This window comes from Sorex fumeus, unplaced genomic scaffold (assembly GCF_029834395.1).
Source record: "Sorex fumeus unplaced genomic scaffold, SorFum_2.1 ptg000007l, whole genome shotgun sequence".
Taxonomy (NCBI): Eukaryota; Metazoa; Chordata; class Mammalia; order Eulipotyphla; family Soricidae; genus Sorex; species Sorex fumeus.
In genome coordinates, this window is record NW_026606064.1 from 39,519,627 (window position 1) to 39,532,866 (window position 13,240).

Here is a 13,240-nt window from a genome sequence, read left to right on the forward strand (position 1 = left end):
GGGATCACATTGGCTGTGCTCATGGATCATTCTTGATAGTGCTCAGGGGAAGAGAGTGTATGTAGGGTATTTTGAATTGGAGTTGGTTGTGTACAAGAGAAGTAACTAAATCCCTGTACTATTTTTCAAGCGTTTTATGTTTATATTACATATTAATATAATATATAATGTGTTTTATGTTTGTATTATATATTAATATAATGTGTTTTATGTTTATATTATATATTAATTTATATTTAAATGTATTGATATCATTTTGAAGCTCTGTTGTTTCACGTTATTGAATTCTTGGTTCTGCTATATGTAGAATTTTTCAGACTTTCTCTTTCGCTGGTATCTGGAGAAGGGGAAGCGAGGGAAATTATTATCCCAGCCTATTTCTCAGCATGGACAGTTGGCAAATTTTTTGCAAGCTCATGAACATCTCAGCTGGTTGCATGAAATTAACAGCCAAGAATTAGAAAAGGTAAAAAGAGTTCAAGTACATAGTGCAGATTTCGGCTGTTTTGTTTAATTCTATTAGTTTAATTTTTAATAATTAAAATACTGATAAATAGCTTTAAATGTATTTTCCTTTGTTATGTAATTTAACATGTTATACTCGTTTGCTGCTAATTCTAATTTTAACTAAGATATTAGATATTAATAATTAAAAATTAGATCGCAATAATTAATTACTAGATTGATTATTAATATATTGGTTGATATACTATTTATTAATATATTGATTTAAATGATTAGTATATCACAATAATTAAATTATTGTGATCTGTTATATTAAATAAAAAATCAGCGTAAGTAACGAACCTTTTTTGTAATGAGCACTTTCTTATATAGCTTGAGGAAATAAGTGGTAATGTTCTTAACTTAAAGACACTTCTCAAGATATTACCAGAGTTTTCATAATATTTTGTTAATTGTAGGCTCATGCAACACTTCTGGGTTTAGCAAATATTGAAACTCGTTACTTTGCAAAGAAAAAAACCCTTCTTGGTTTGAGTAAATTAGCTGCATTAGCTTCCGAGTTTTCAGAAGATACATTGCAAGAAAAAATTGAAGGTAAGATAATTTGAACAACATACAGATCAGTTATTATACATGCAGATTATAATACAGATCAAAACTAAGATTATGCATACAGTTCAAAACTAAGATGTTCGCCTTGCATGCTACTGACCTAGGTTCATCCCAGTATCACGTAAGGTTCCCCAATCCCCACCAAGAGTGATCCCAGAGAGAGTTAAGAGGGGGGCACGGGGACACTGGGGGGGGGGTGCTAGATTGTGTTATGCATGGAACCCTGTCATTAACAGTTTTGTAAACCACACTAGAATAAAAAAAATTAAAAGAAAAAAAGGAAAAAAGAATGATCTCTAAGCCCTGAACACAACCAGGTGTGGCCCCCAAAGCAAAAAGGAAAAAAAAAGACAAAACCCCCTAGGTTTGTCTTTTTCTAGATTTTGTTTTTCCTGTGATACACTCAGTGGCTTGTTTTGTTTTGTTTTGTTTTGGGGACACACATGGAAGTGGTCAGGACTTACAAAGATCACTCCTGGTAGGGCACCATATGTTTGGGGGTCAGAGAGATAGTACAGTGGGTTGTACACTTATCTTCTATGTGGTCAACCTGGATTCATTCCCTAGCACTCTGTATTGTCCCCTAAACCTCACTAGGGTTGATCCCTGAGCACCGCCAGGTTATATGACCCCCAAAACAACAATTTAAATGTTTTATAACAGTGAATACTCACTCTGCCTCCCTTCTCACATTAAATCCTAGAAATGGCTGAACAGGAGCGCTTCCTGCTGCACCAGGAGACCCTTCCTGAACAGTTGCTGGCAGAGAAACAGCTGAGTCTCAGTGCAATGCCAGTTTTGACTGCACAGCAACTTATTGGTGTATGTGTATTTTACATCCTTTAACATTTCTGGGGGTTCAAAATTTCCTCAGCATTTCTTGAATCATGCAGTATAATTTCTAAGAGGAGTTATTTTTCTACTTACTGTTTTTCTGCTAATTTTCCCCTAGAATGTGTTGTCCGAAACTGTTTTGGAACAGGATATCTATTAGCATACTAACCTCTGCCTTCCCAAATATCCACCTACTCCTAAAAATGTTTATCTCGTGCCCAGAAAAAATTAGTTATGTTTTGCTATTTTCATTGTGGGACAGAGTTACATTTCAGGCTCAGAAGTATTCTCAGTCAATGAAAACAACTAGATAGCTTTTTATTTTTTTAATGATTTTACTATTGCCTTTGCTGTTAAATTATATATATAATATAAATGGAATTTCTTACATAAAGTTATGGGGGAAAGAATATCAGAAAGATTTATTTAAATTAATATTTTTAATAAGTATTTTTCTGACTATAGAATTACAGAGGGCTAGAGCAATAGCACAGTGGGTAGGGCATTTGCCTTGCACACGGTCGACCTGGGTTTCATTCCTCCGTCCCTCTTGGAGAGCCTGGCTAGCTACTGAGAGTATACCGCCTGCACAGCAGAGCCTGGCAAGCTCCCTGTGGCGTATTCGATATGCTAAAAACAGTAACAAGTCTCACAATGGAGACATCCGCTCGAGCAAATCGATGAACGGGAGGACAGTGCTACAGAGCTACAGAATTACAGAAAGTTTGAAGACAACAGAAATGTAATTACCTATATAATAACCAATAACAACCATTTATAACACAGTGGAGTAAATTTTCTTTTTAAGGAAACTAGATTAATTATGTGCTTTATCACTCTTCAAGACAATTTGAAAGGGCAACATTTAAAAACATTTTAATGGACCAAATGTTCAAAAATATTTAAACATTTTGGGGTGGAGCAATGTTGAAAAGTGGGTAGGGTACTTGTCTTACACAAGCCGACCAAGATTTGATCCCGAGCACTCCATGTGGTCCCCCAACCCTGCCAGGAGTGATCCCTGGTATCACCAGGTATTACCAAAAACAAACATAAAATTTAAACATTTCAAAATTATTGTTTTGTTTTAAAAGTGTAAGAATAATAGAATAACCTCAAAAAAACACTCAAAAAAGAAATGAGTGTACCATCTTGAATCTAAAATACAAATACATCTAAAAAATTTGTATAGGGCTAAGAGGTGTGGCTCAGTTGTATCCTTTCATGTGTGAAGACCTCACTTCAATCTCTGGGGCATCCCTCCCACATAAAAGAATTTTTTTTTTATTTTGCTTTTTGGGCCATGCCCAGCGACGCTCATGCTCAGTGGTTACTCCTGATTCTGCACTCAGGAATCACTCCTGGCAGTGCTTGGGGGACCATGTGGGATGCTGGAAATTGAACCCGGGTTGGCCACGTGCAAGGCAAACACAGTACTATTGCACTGGCCCCATAAAGGAGTCTTATAGAATATATTACGCAAAATAATTATGATTTATCATAGAACATTTTGTTGGTGATTTTGGGAGGGAGGCCCAAAGAGGTTATGAGTTCTTACTGGTGGTGCTCAAGGGCTATTCCTGGTTCTGTGCCTACCCAGGGGATGTTAAGATTTACCGTGAATCAAACCAGGGTTGTTGCAGAAGCAGCCACATGACTTAGCTCTTTTCTCTTCAGTCCTAAACATAGGTTTATTTTAAAAGATAATTTATTATGAGGAAGATAAAGGGTAATTTATAAATATAACTCTGTTCTCTACTATAAAAATAACTACCACTTACTTGAAAGATACATTGACTTATATTTTTTAGACATTTCTCTAGTTTTGGGCCAGAGTGGAAGTACAATGGGTAAGGTATTTGCCTTACACATACGTAGCTGACCTTGGGTTCGATTATTGGTATCCCGTATTGTTCCTGAGCATGGAAAGAAGCAATTCCTGAATGCAGAACCAAGGATAACTCCTGAGCATCACCGGAGTGTTTCCCCCCCCCCCAAAAAAAAAAATTCTCTAGTCTTAGTAATTTTATTACTTAAAGTAATCCATTACTTTTTAATTTTTAATTGCCATAGCTATATATCTGTGAAGAAAACAGAAGAGCTAATGAGTATGATTTCAAGAAAGCTTTGGATTTACTGGAATATATTGATGAGGTAAGTAGAATACTTGATCATAGCAACTATTCTAATTTACATATAATTTTCAGTTGAGCAGAACACATGTTTTAACTTAAAAGGGTTTTGGTTCAGTTACTACTAACTCATGGAATATGTAGAGCTCTTTAGAAAAACTCGAGATTCCATTTCCTGATAGTTCTTTCATTTCATATACAAAGAATGTTGTATTTTGAGCGGGGATGGTAGCTCAGTCAGTGGTAGAATATGTGGTTCACATCTCTGCGGTCCTGGGTTTGAGCCAAACCCTCCAACAAAGTATATATTTCTCTGTTCTGTATTAGCTATTAGTTCTGTTATTAGTTCTTTAGCTGATAATTTGTTTTTGTTTCTGGGCCACTCCTAGTGCTGCTTAGGAGTTACTCCTGGCTATACCTTTAGGAATCACTCCTGTTCACCTCAGGAGACCAGATGTAATACTGGGGATCAAACTTGGGTCATCCACATGCAAGGCAAGCACCCTACCTTCTGGACTATCACTTTGGCCCTTAAACTGATATTTTATGAGGTGTTTTTTTTTTTTTTTTTTGGAGGTGTACTACCTGCTGTACTCTCCCTTTGGCCCTTTAACTGTTATTTTATGAGGTTTTTTTTTTTTTATTTTGGAGGTGTAAGTTTGAGCCACATCTGGGGGTTTTGCCAGCAGTGCTCAGGGAATCATGTAGTGCTAAAGACTAAACCTGGGGGGGGAGGGGAGAAAGACTAAACCTGGGCCTGCAGCATGCAAGGCATGTGTTCTAACTTATGGACTGATATCCCTAGCCCCTGTTTTTGGGTCACACCTGGTCACGCTCAGGGCTTACTCCTGGCTCTGTGCTCAGGGATCACTCCTGGAAAGGCTAAGGGGGTCACATGGGGAACCAGGGATCAAGTCTGGGTCAGCTGCGTGCAAGTTAAGTGCCCCACCTACTGCTCTGGATCCAGTGCTACTTCAATTTAAATATATAATTTTAGCTCTCTTAGAGTTCCTATTAAAAGAGATTAAAATCATATTATTGTAGAATGATTGCAAATTCCAAAATTACTGATTTCTGAGTACTAGTGTTTTTAAAAGGGTGAAGTTTGGGTGCATGTACATGGGCACACCCCAGTACCATACAGTATCCCAAGCATTGCCAGATATGACTCTGGAAATACCTGAGCATCACTGGGATGGCCCTGGTCGGCCCCCTGCACTGCAGGGCCAGAGGAGCAGTTTATCATTGGTTCCTGGCACTGAACAATCAGCCTCATTAACTGATTAACATGATTGTGGGGGCTAGAGTACCTTGCATGCAGCTACCCTGGACCCCCGTATGGTCCCCCAAACCCACCAAGATGACTGCTGAGTTCAGACCCAGGAATAACCCCTGAGCACCACTGGGTGTGATCCCAAAACCTAAAACAAACAAACAAAAAACAGGATTGGGCCGTAGGTCCCCAAAGACAAGGATGGGTTTTTTTAATGTTTTTTTTTGTTTGTTTTGGGGAGGCCACACTTGGTAGTTTCCAGGGTTCAGTCCTGACTGTGGTACTGTATGTGGTACATACAAGACAAGTGTGCTACCTGCTGTACTGTGTCTCTGACCCAAGAGGGAATGATCAAATTAAACTTATATATTAAAAATGTGTGTAATTGGGACAGAGAGACAGTCTGGGATTTTGATGCTTGCCTTGCCTGAAGCCAACTTTGATTTGTTCCCAGGTACCACATAGTCACCCTGCACGGCCAATTGTGGCCCAAAATATAAACAAATATGCAGAGTTATAAGTTGGAACAAAAAAACCCCAGCATGCTATTTTTAAAAATCAGGACTAATGAGGATTTTGTTTATTTTGCTCCAAAGGAGGAAGATGTAAATATAAATGATCTAAAACTGGAAATTCTTTGCAAAGCTCTTCAGAGAGATAAGTAAGTTTTCATAGCACGAATGAAAGATATGATTGTGGAAAAGAATTTTTAAGGTAGATTATATAGAACATCATGAATTTTTTTTCATCTACTTGAATGATAATATCAAAATGTTAATGATTGTATTAGTAATCTTAGTTTTTCATTCAGTAATGAGAGAATAGTTTAAAGATTTAGAAACACCTAGAGGGGAATCTATACTTTAAATTTTAAAATTCAGACCAACATCTCCCAGTGTTCACTTGAGGACCTTGTGGTTCCAAGATATTCCAAGGGGGCCATCGGTGAAAATCACTTAAATCATCCGACCACAAGAAGGAAATAAGATCAGAAGGGCGCCATGTTGGGAAAGGGTTGAGAAATACTAATTAGGTATCAGGTATGTGGAAATAACAATTTTCTCCTATTTTCACAAAGTCAGGCCAGTTTTGGTGAAGAGGCTACATTTTAATTTCAAATGTACTATAGGGCTGGAGAGGTAGTGCCAGGGTTAGAGCAGTTGCCTTGTTCTAACCTTCAAACCCGTTGACCTGGGTTTGAATCCCAGCACCACATGTGGTTGGAGCACCACTAGGTGCAGTGCAACTTTCCTCCACCCCCCTGGCCCCTAAAATAGTTATTTTAGTTTGAGAATCAGAGCCCTCTTCTACATTGAGACTATTTTCACTGTCTTCTCCTTCCGCAGAGGAGAATCTCAATCCAAAGAAATGATAATGTTAAGAATCAGTAGCAAAGACTGAGTTTTCAAAAGAAAATCAGTTGTGGTGTGGGAGATGAGTTGCAGGAAAAGAATTTTACAGCAAGCATGACTTGGGTGCTAAAACACTGTCCTATATACTATTATTAAATAGTACTGAATTGTGCTATTCTCCCTTTTCCTATATTGTTGAAGAATAACAGTAGACTAACTGAAGTATTTCTTTCTTTAACGTAGTTAAATTTGGTCTCAGTCTTCAATTTTACTTCATCATGAAAAAGCATACTGTTGTTTCACTGAAATTCCTAGTCCTGGCTCCTTTTTAAAAACTTTTAAGTATCAGGTAGATAATAAGGCTCATTGTACAGCATGTGCCCTGCAAGTGTAAGGATGCCCTGGGTTTCTTCACTGGCACCACCAAAAATAGCTGAATGAAAAAACAAAACACACTTTTAAGTTGTCATATAGGACATATATATGTTTACTGCAAAGCTATGATTCTATTTGTATTTCAGCACTAGATCATCTCATTTAGATAGAATTTTTGTTTCCATTTTACTTTCATGAAAAGTAGTAGTTGTGCTCACTTTGGTAGCACAAACACTAAAATTGGAATGATACATAGAACATTACCTGGGCCCCCTCCACAAGGATGGCATGCGAATTCATGAAACGTTTTATATTCAAAAGAAAAAGAAAAGCAGTATGTTGTAGTGACATTTTGTTGCTGTAACTTCTACTCTGAAGAATATACTTTGGAGACTTTTCTAGATTTCTTTATATAATTTTCTTGGGAATGATAACCTCACTGGTTCTTCACATCATATACGTGATTATCTGATATAAGCATCTTATCTGTAATACAGAAATTAAGTACATCCAACATTTAATATAAATAACTTGAAATATGGGATCAGGGAAATAAACTTTTAAGTTTTTTTAAACTTTAGTTCTTTAGGACTAGAAGGCAGGTTGTGTGTGCTAGAGACCCTGATCCAGTCCCCAGCACCACATGATGTGGCCCCAAAATAGTAATTTGAAACAACATCACAGAATTCAAGATTCTCCTACCAGGACCATCAAAACAAAACCATAGCAGCAAACAACTCATTCATTTCTTTACAGCCATGACTTTATTGTCTTCTGACAGTGACTTTGTTTTCTAGCTGGTCCAGTTCAGATGGCAAAGATGATCCGATTGAAGTATCTAAAGACAGTATATTTGTGAAAATCTTAGAGAAACTTTTAAAAGATGGTAAGTATTTTACTGATATTAGAAATCACTCAAGGGAGAGAGAGAAAGAAGTGCCTGCCATAGAGACAGGCTGGGGGAAGCATGGAGGGAAACTGAGAACACTGGTAGTGGGAAAGGTACACTGTACACTGCTGGAGAGATGGTTGTTGAAACATTTATGACTGAAACTCGAACTTGAACAACTTTTTCACTCTATCTGTCAGTGATTCAATGAAAAAAAATTAATAAATGCTTTAAAATGGGGAGGGCGATAAATAAACTTGCAAGAAAAAAAATCACTCAGGTTTGAACTATTAGAGCAAGACTCTATTTGAGCCTCGTAGGTTATTAGAAAGCATCCTGTTTGAGTGCAGATGCTTTCCATGAAATTACATCTTCTAGGGGCCTGAGCAATACAACAGCAGGTAAGGACTTGGCTTTTATGGGGCTGACCCATAATCAATCGCCGACATCCCGTATGGTTCCCCGAGCACCACCAGGAGTAATTCCTGAGTACACAGCCAGGAGTAACCCCTGAGCATTGCCAGTTGTAGCCAAAACACAAAAACAAAACAACAAACAAACAAAAAATAGTTATTACAAAAGTGTCGGGATGGTGGAACAAAGAACTGTAGCTGTCATAGGTGAGAACCCTGGGTTCCACCCCCATGGACCATCCTCCCCAAAATGCTTATGGAACTGAATTGTAGCTAATTAAATACTAATTAACATTAATTCAGTATTTTTACTATTCTTAGATTATAAATCATAGATGGAAAATAGGAATGGAAAGTCACAAGATGCTACTGTGACTAAAAATAAATATAAATATGTATTATAACACCAACCAAGATGTATTTTAGGAATCTTCTGTGTACAATAGTAAATGTTTTCTAAGGATTATTCTAAAGGTACAGACAAAGAGTGTCACATATTTCATAGGCTACAGTTGGTTGTACTTGGGGCCATGCCAAGGGTCAAACTTGGGGTCTCTGCATGCAAGCTGTTTCTTGTCTCTTCAGCCCAAGAAAGAATTCTTTCACCTCTCTAATTGTCGGTTTAAATTATTGTAACATTTTGAGATATCTTTCATGACACTCCTTCTACTAAAATATCTTCCAAATAAGCAAATATATAATTATTTTTTAAAAAACTTGTTTGCAGGTGATTGGTTAGCTTAAAAGCTTCCACATTGCAGGAAGGACTTTAGTTGTGGAGAAAAATGAAAATGCTTTAGATGCTATTTTAAAGTATCTTGGCTATTTTGACCACTAGGGGGAAAATCAAACAAGAAAATAATGTCATATTTTTACTTGCAAGTGTGTTGGACAGATGGAAGGAATTTAGAGCAGAGTGTTTTGCAGTAGCAGAGAGCTGTATTTTTAACTGAAATACAGGTGTTTTTTAAGTCATGAGTAATTTAATTTATTTGAAATTTATGAAAAATTAAATGATAACTTTTTGTGTTTTATTGTAGGCATACAGCTCAGTGAATACCTGCCAGAGGTGAAAGACATACTACAAGCAGATCAGCTTGGAAGCTTAAAGTCTAATTCTTACTTTGAGTTTGTTTTGAAAGCTAATTATGAATATTATGTTCAGGGACAAATGTAACTTTTTCTTAAAATGTACTTTATTTTTAAAAACTCTATATAAGCAAGTCTTTATAAAAGGTTTTTTCATTTTTAAGTTTGTACAGTTTTGTTATTTGTGATGAGAGTGTTTTACTGTTTGGAAGCTACTTCATGGTTGTGTAGTTTTGGTTTTTAGTTACAAGATTTTTTTTTCCCCCAAATATGGTAATTATTTACATATAGTAGCCCTTTTATACCTCCCCATTGAGAGTTCTTGTCCTTTTTCTGACCAATATAAAGGAATCACTTGTAGATTCATTTTCTATAACTAAACAAGATTTTTTTTTCTTCTTTTCGATAGCATAGCTGTAGGGCGTTCGCCTTACAAGCGGCCAACATGGCCGACCCGAGTTCGATTCCTCCGCCCCTCTCGGAGAGCCCGGCAAGCTACCGAGAGTATTCGATATGCCAGACACAGTAACAACAAAGTCTCCAATGGAGACGTTACTGGGCCCGCTCGAGCAAATCGACGATCAACAGGAGGGCCTTTACCTTACCTTTACCTTTTTGGTGGGCATTGGGGTGGGGAAAGGCCCACATTTGGTGGTGTTCAGATTTACTCATAGCTCTGTACTCAGGGGTCACTCCTGACAGCTTGAGGGACCATGTAGCATTGAACCTGGGATAACTGCATGGAAGGCAAATACCCTACCACTATACTATCATTCTAGCCCCTAAAAATGGCAAGTATGTCTGAAATTTATATCATTTTTGATATAATGCACTGAAAAAAAATTTATATCATTTTTGATATAATGCACTGAAAAGATGCACTGAAAAGAATCTGCGACTTTTAATATTTTTTGGTTAGATCTAATGGAAGACATCCAGTTAAGAGCTGGATGATAGGACAGTGGTTAGGATCCCTGACTAGCATGCACCCAACCCAGCTTCTATTTCCCATAGTCCCTCAAGTATCCTGGGTGCAGCCTTGCATGCCCAGAGCACTACAAGGGTCACCTACATATACCTGACACTATAGGGCTCAAATAGCATCACATCCTTAGGCCCTTGTGCTGAACTGACTACCCGGTTAGCTGAAAACCATTGAGTCGGTGTCAGACCATTTTAGAGGGCATCCCCTCACCACCAGAAAAAAGGATAAGTGTCAAATTTTGCTGACTTGTATTAGACATAAGGAACAAAACAGTGGCCCTAATTTATTGGAAGTTCATTGATTCAGTGATAATTTTGAAGACTTTTCTAATATGTTAATAAAAATATTTTGGTAAATAAGATATTTGCATAACCCATCTGTAACTGCGTAAGTTTATAGTATTAAGTATTAGTTTTAGAAGTTTTCGGTGTAGGGGTTCAGTTTATTTCTGTAGTTATGGGATGATTTACACAGATTTTCAGCTTTACCGTATTGCCTTATCCTAAAGTTTATTGGGACACTTTTGGGGAGTATACAAGGACTGCTTGTGGCTTGGTACTGGGTAGGGGGTCACTCCCAGGGATGCTTGGAGAACTGTGGGTGCTGGGGATTGGACTCAGACATCCTGTGTTCAAAGCGTGCACTCTAAACTGTTAGCCATCTCTTCAGCCCATAACCTAAAGCAGCAGTTCTCAGGTGGGGGCCATATGACTCTGTCAGCTCCCAAGATATTCCAGGGGGCCACAGGTGAGTATCATACAAATGGGGTGCCCACAGCATGAGGCTAGAGGACTAACCATTGCACAAGGGGCCATAGAAATAAAAAAAGATGTGAAGGAGGCCACAGTGGGATAAAGGTTAAGAAAAAAAAAAAACCACTGATCTAAGCATAGTTAATGCTAGAAGATATTATAGTTTTACTGTTCAACTTATTTATTTTTTTATTTTATTTACTTTTTTGGGTCACACCTGGCAATGCACAGGGGTCACTCCTGGCTCTGCACTCAGGAGTTACTCCTGGCGGTGCTCAGGGGACCATTTGGGATGCTGGGAATCGAGCCTGGGTCAGCCGCGTGCAAGGCAAACGCCCTACCCGCTGTGCTATCTCTCCAGCCCCTGTTCAACTTATTTAAATGAAAAGTAATCTCAGAGCTTTTTTTCTGACCAGTATCAGCAGTTTTTATGCACTTTTATAAAAGTCTGGAGACTGTACTGAGAGTGTTTGGTATAGTCATAACTTTCCCCCGCTCCCCCCCCCCCCCCCCCGAATGCTCAGTAATACTAGTTTCACAAAGTACAACCATCATGCCCACTTCCTTCTGTTGCCGGAACCCATTTTGTTCTTAGTTCTTCCCAAGGAAGAATTACAAGAATTCAGATGGCAAATCAAACCTTCATTATTGAAAGTGAAAGTATTGGGCACTCTGTGGAGTGAAAGGAGCATCCATGAGGGAAGAGCCCTTTTTGTGATTGAACAAGAATTCAGATGGCAAATCAAACCTTCATTATTGAAAGTGAAAGTATTAGGCACTCTGTGGAGTGAAAGGAGCATCCATGAGGGAAGAGCCCTTTTTGTGATTGAGCCTCATAACTCTGATCCACCCCTTCCCCCCTTTCTTAATGTCTTCCTTTTTAAAAATTGGGTGGAACTTTTCCAGGATTGTGCAGATCATACCTGCATCTACATTGTCACCTGTTGCTTAAGGCCTAATAGGTCAGAGCTGTGCACCTTTGCTGGCAGCTAGCTAAAACCTATTTCTCTGTAGAATGATAAGATTCCCCCTCCTCTAGATTTAGAGGAAATCCCACTTCGCCTCCTGCCACCACCTACTCATGTCTAAATGTTGCCTAACACTTCCAAGTTTTGAAATTCAGATTTTAAACCTATTTTGAAATTCTATTAAAGCTAGAAAACTACTATAGCAGTTTTAGTGGTTGCCTTGTTTGTGGCTGACTAAATTTGATCCTTACCACCATATATGGTATTCATTCTCACCTCACCCAAACCCCCAGCATCACTAGGAATGATTCTATTTTTTTCTGTTGTTTTTTTTGGGCCACACCCAGTGATGCCCAGTCATACTCCTGTCTCTGCAATCAGGAGTTATTCCTGGCGGTACACAGGGGACCATATGGGATGCCAGGGATCGAACCTGGGTCAACCACGAGTCTCCTGCTGTACTATCTCTGTAGCCCTTAAGAGCAATTCTTGAGCACAGAGCCAGAATTAAGACTGCCAGGTGAGGCCCAAAATCCAAAAATCTATTAATGGATCTATTTAAATCAACAAAGGGACTTAGCTTGGTCTTTTTCTATTTGTAGCTGGTGTGTTGAGACAGCATTCACTTGGAAATATAATGAAGGGTATAAAGAGAAGTTAGAAAGAGAAGCTTGTCAACAAGACGGCATGTCAAATTATTAACTATCCATGCTAAGAAACAAGGCTTTCTCTTATGTAGACATCAAACAGTTGTCACCTTCATATGCTTTCATGAGATTAATTATCCCTAGTCACAGGAAAACCTCAGTCCCATGGATTACATGGATATGAAACTACTGCTCTCTCACAATGTGACATGATTATCTTTTGTTTTGGGGACTATACCCATCTGTTCCCAGGGACTTAGGGTCACTCTTGGTGGAGTTCAGGGGACCAGGCTGTACTAGGGATTAAAGCCATGCCTCCTTCATACTCCTGCATGCATATGCTCAGGCCATTGAGCTCTCTTTCCAACTCAGTTGTCTTGTTATGTTATTGGGTTTTGAGCCACACCTGGGGTACTCAGGGGAAACTCCTGGCTTTGTGCTCAGAAATTACTCC

General features: G+C 38.4%; 1 protein-coding gene and 1 non-coding gene across 3 annotated transcripts in view; both read left to right on the forward strand.

Moving 5' to 3' along the window:
* Window positions 1-9,597, forward strand: part of NUP133 (nucleoporin 133) — a 56,019-nt gene extending 46,422 nt beyond the window's left edge. For both annotated transcript variants that reach the window (XM_056130700.1, XM_056130705.1), the window contains exons 20-26: window positions 308-466; window positions 924-1,059; window positions 1,781-1,899; window positions 3,985-4,065; window positions 5,913-5,977; window positions 7,841-7,929; window positions 9,386-9,597. In XM_056130700.1, the coding sequence (XP_055986675.1) occupies window positions 308-466; window positions 924-1,059; window positions 1,781-1,899; window positions 3,985-4,065; window positions 5,913-5,977; window positions 7,841-7,929; window positions 9,386-9,522 (786 nt within the window). In that variant the 3' untranslated portion in view covers window positions 9,523-9,597. The remainder of the gene's footprint in view (window positions 1-307; window positions 467-923; window positions 1,060-1,780; window positions 1,900-3,984; window positions 4,066-5,912; window positions 5,978-7,840; window positions 7,930-9,385) is intronic.
* LOC130017127 (U6 spliceosomal RNA) lies at window positions 7,254-7,361 on the forward strand. Its single transcript, XR_008791336.1, has one exon. It is a non-coding gene; the product is annotated as a U6 spliceosomal RNA (small nuclear RNA).
* Window positions 9,598-13,240: the final 3,643 nt, after the last annotated feature.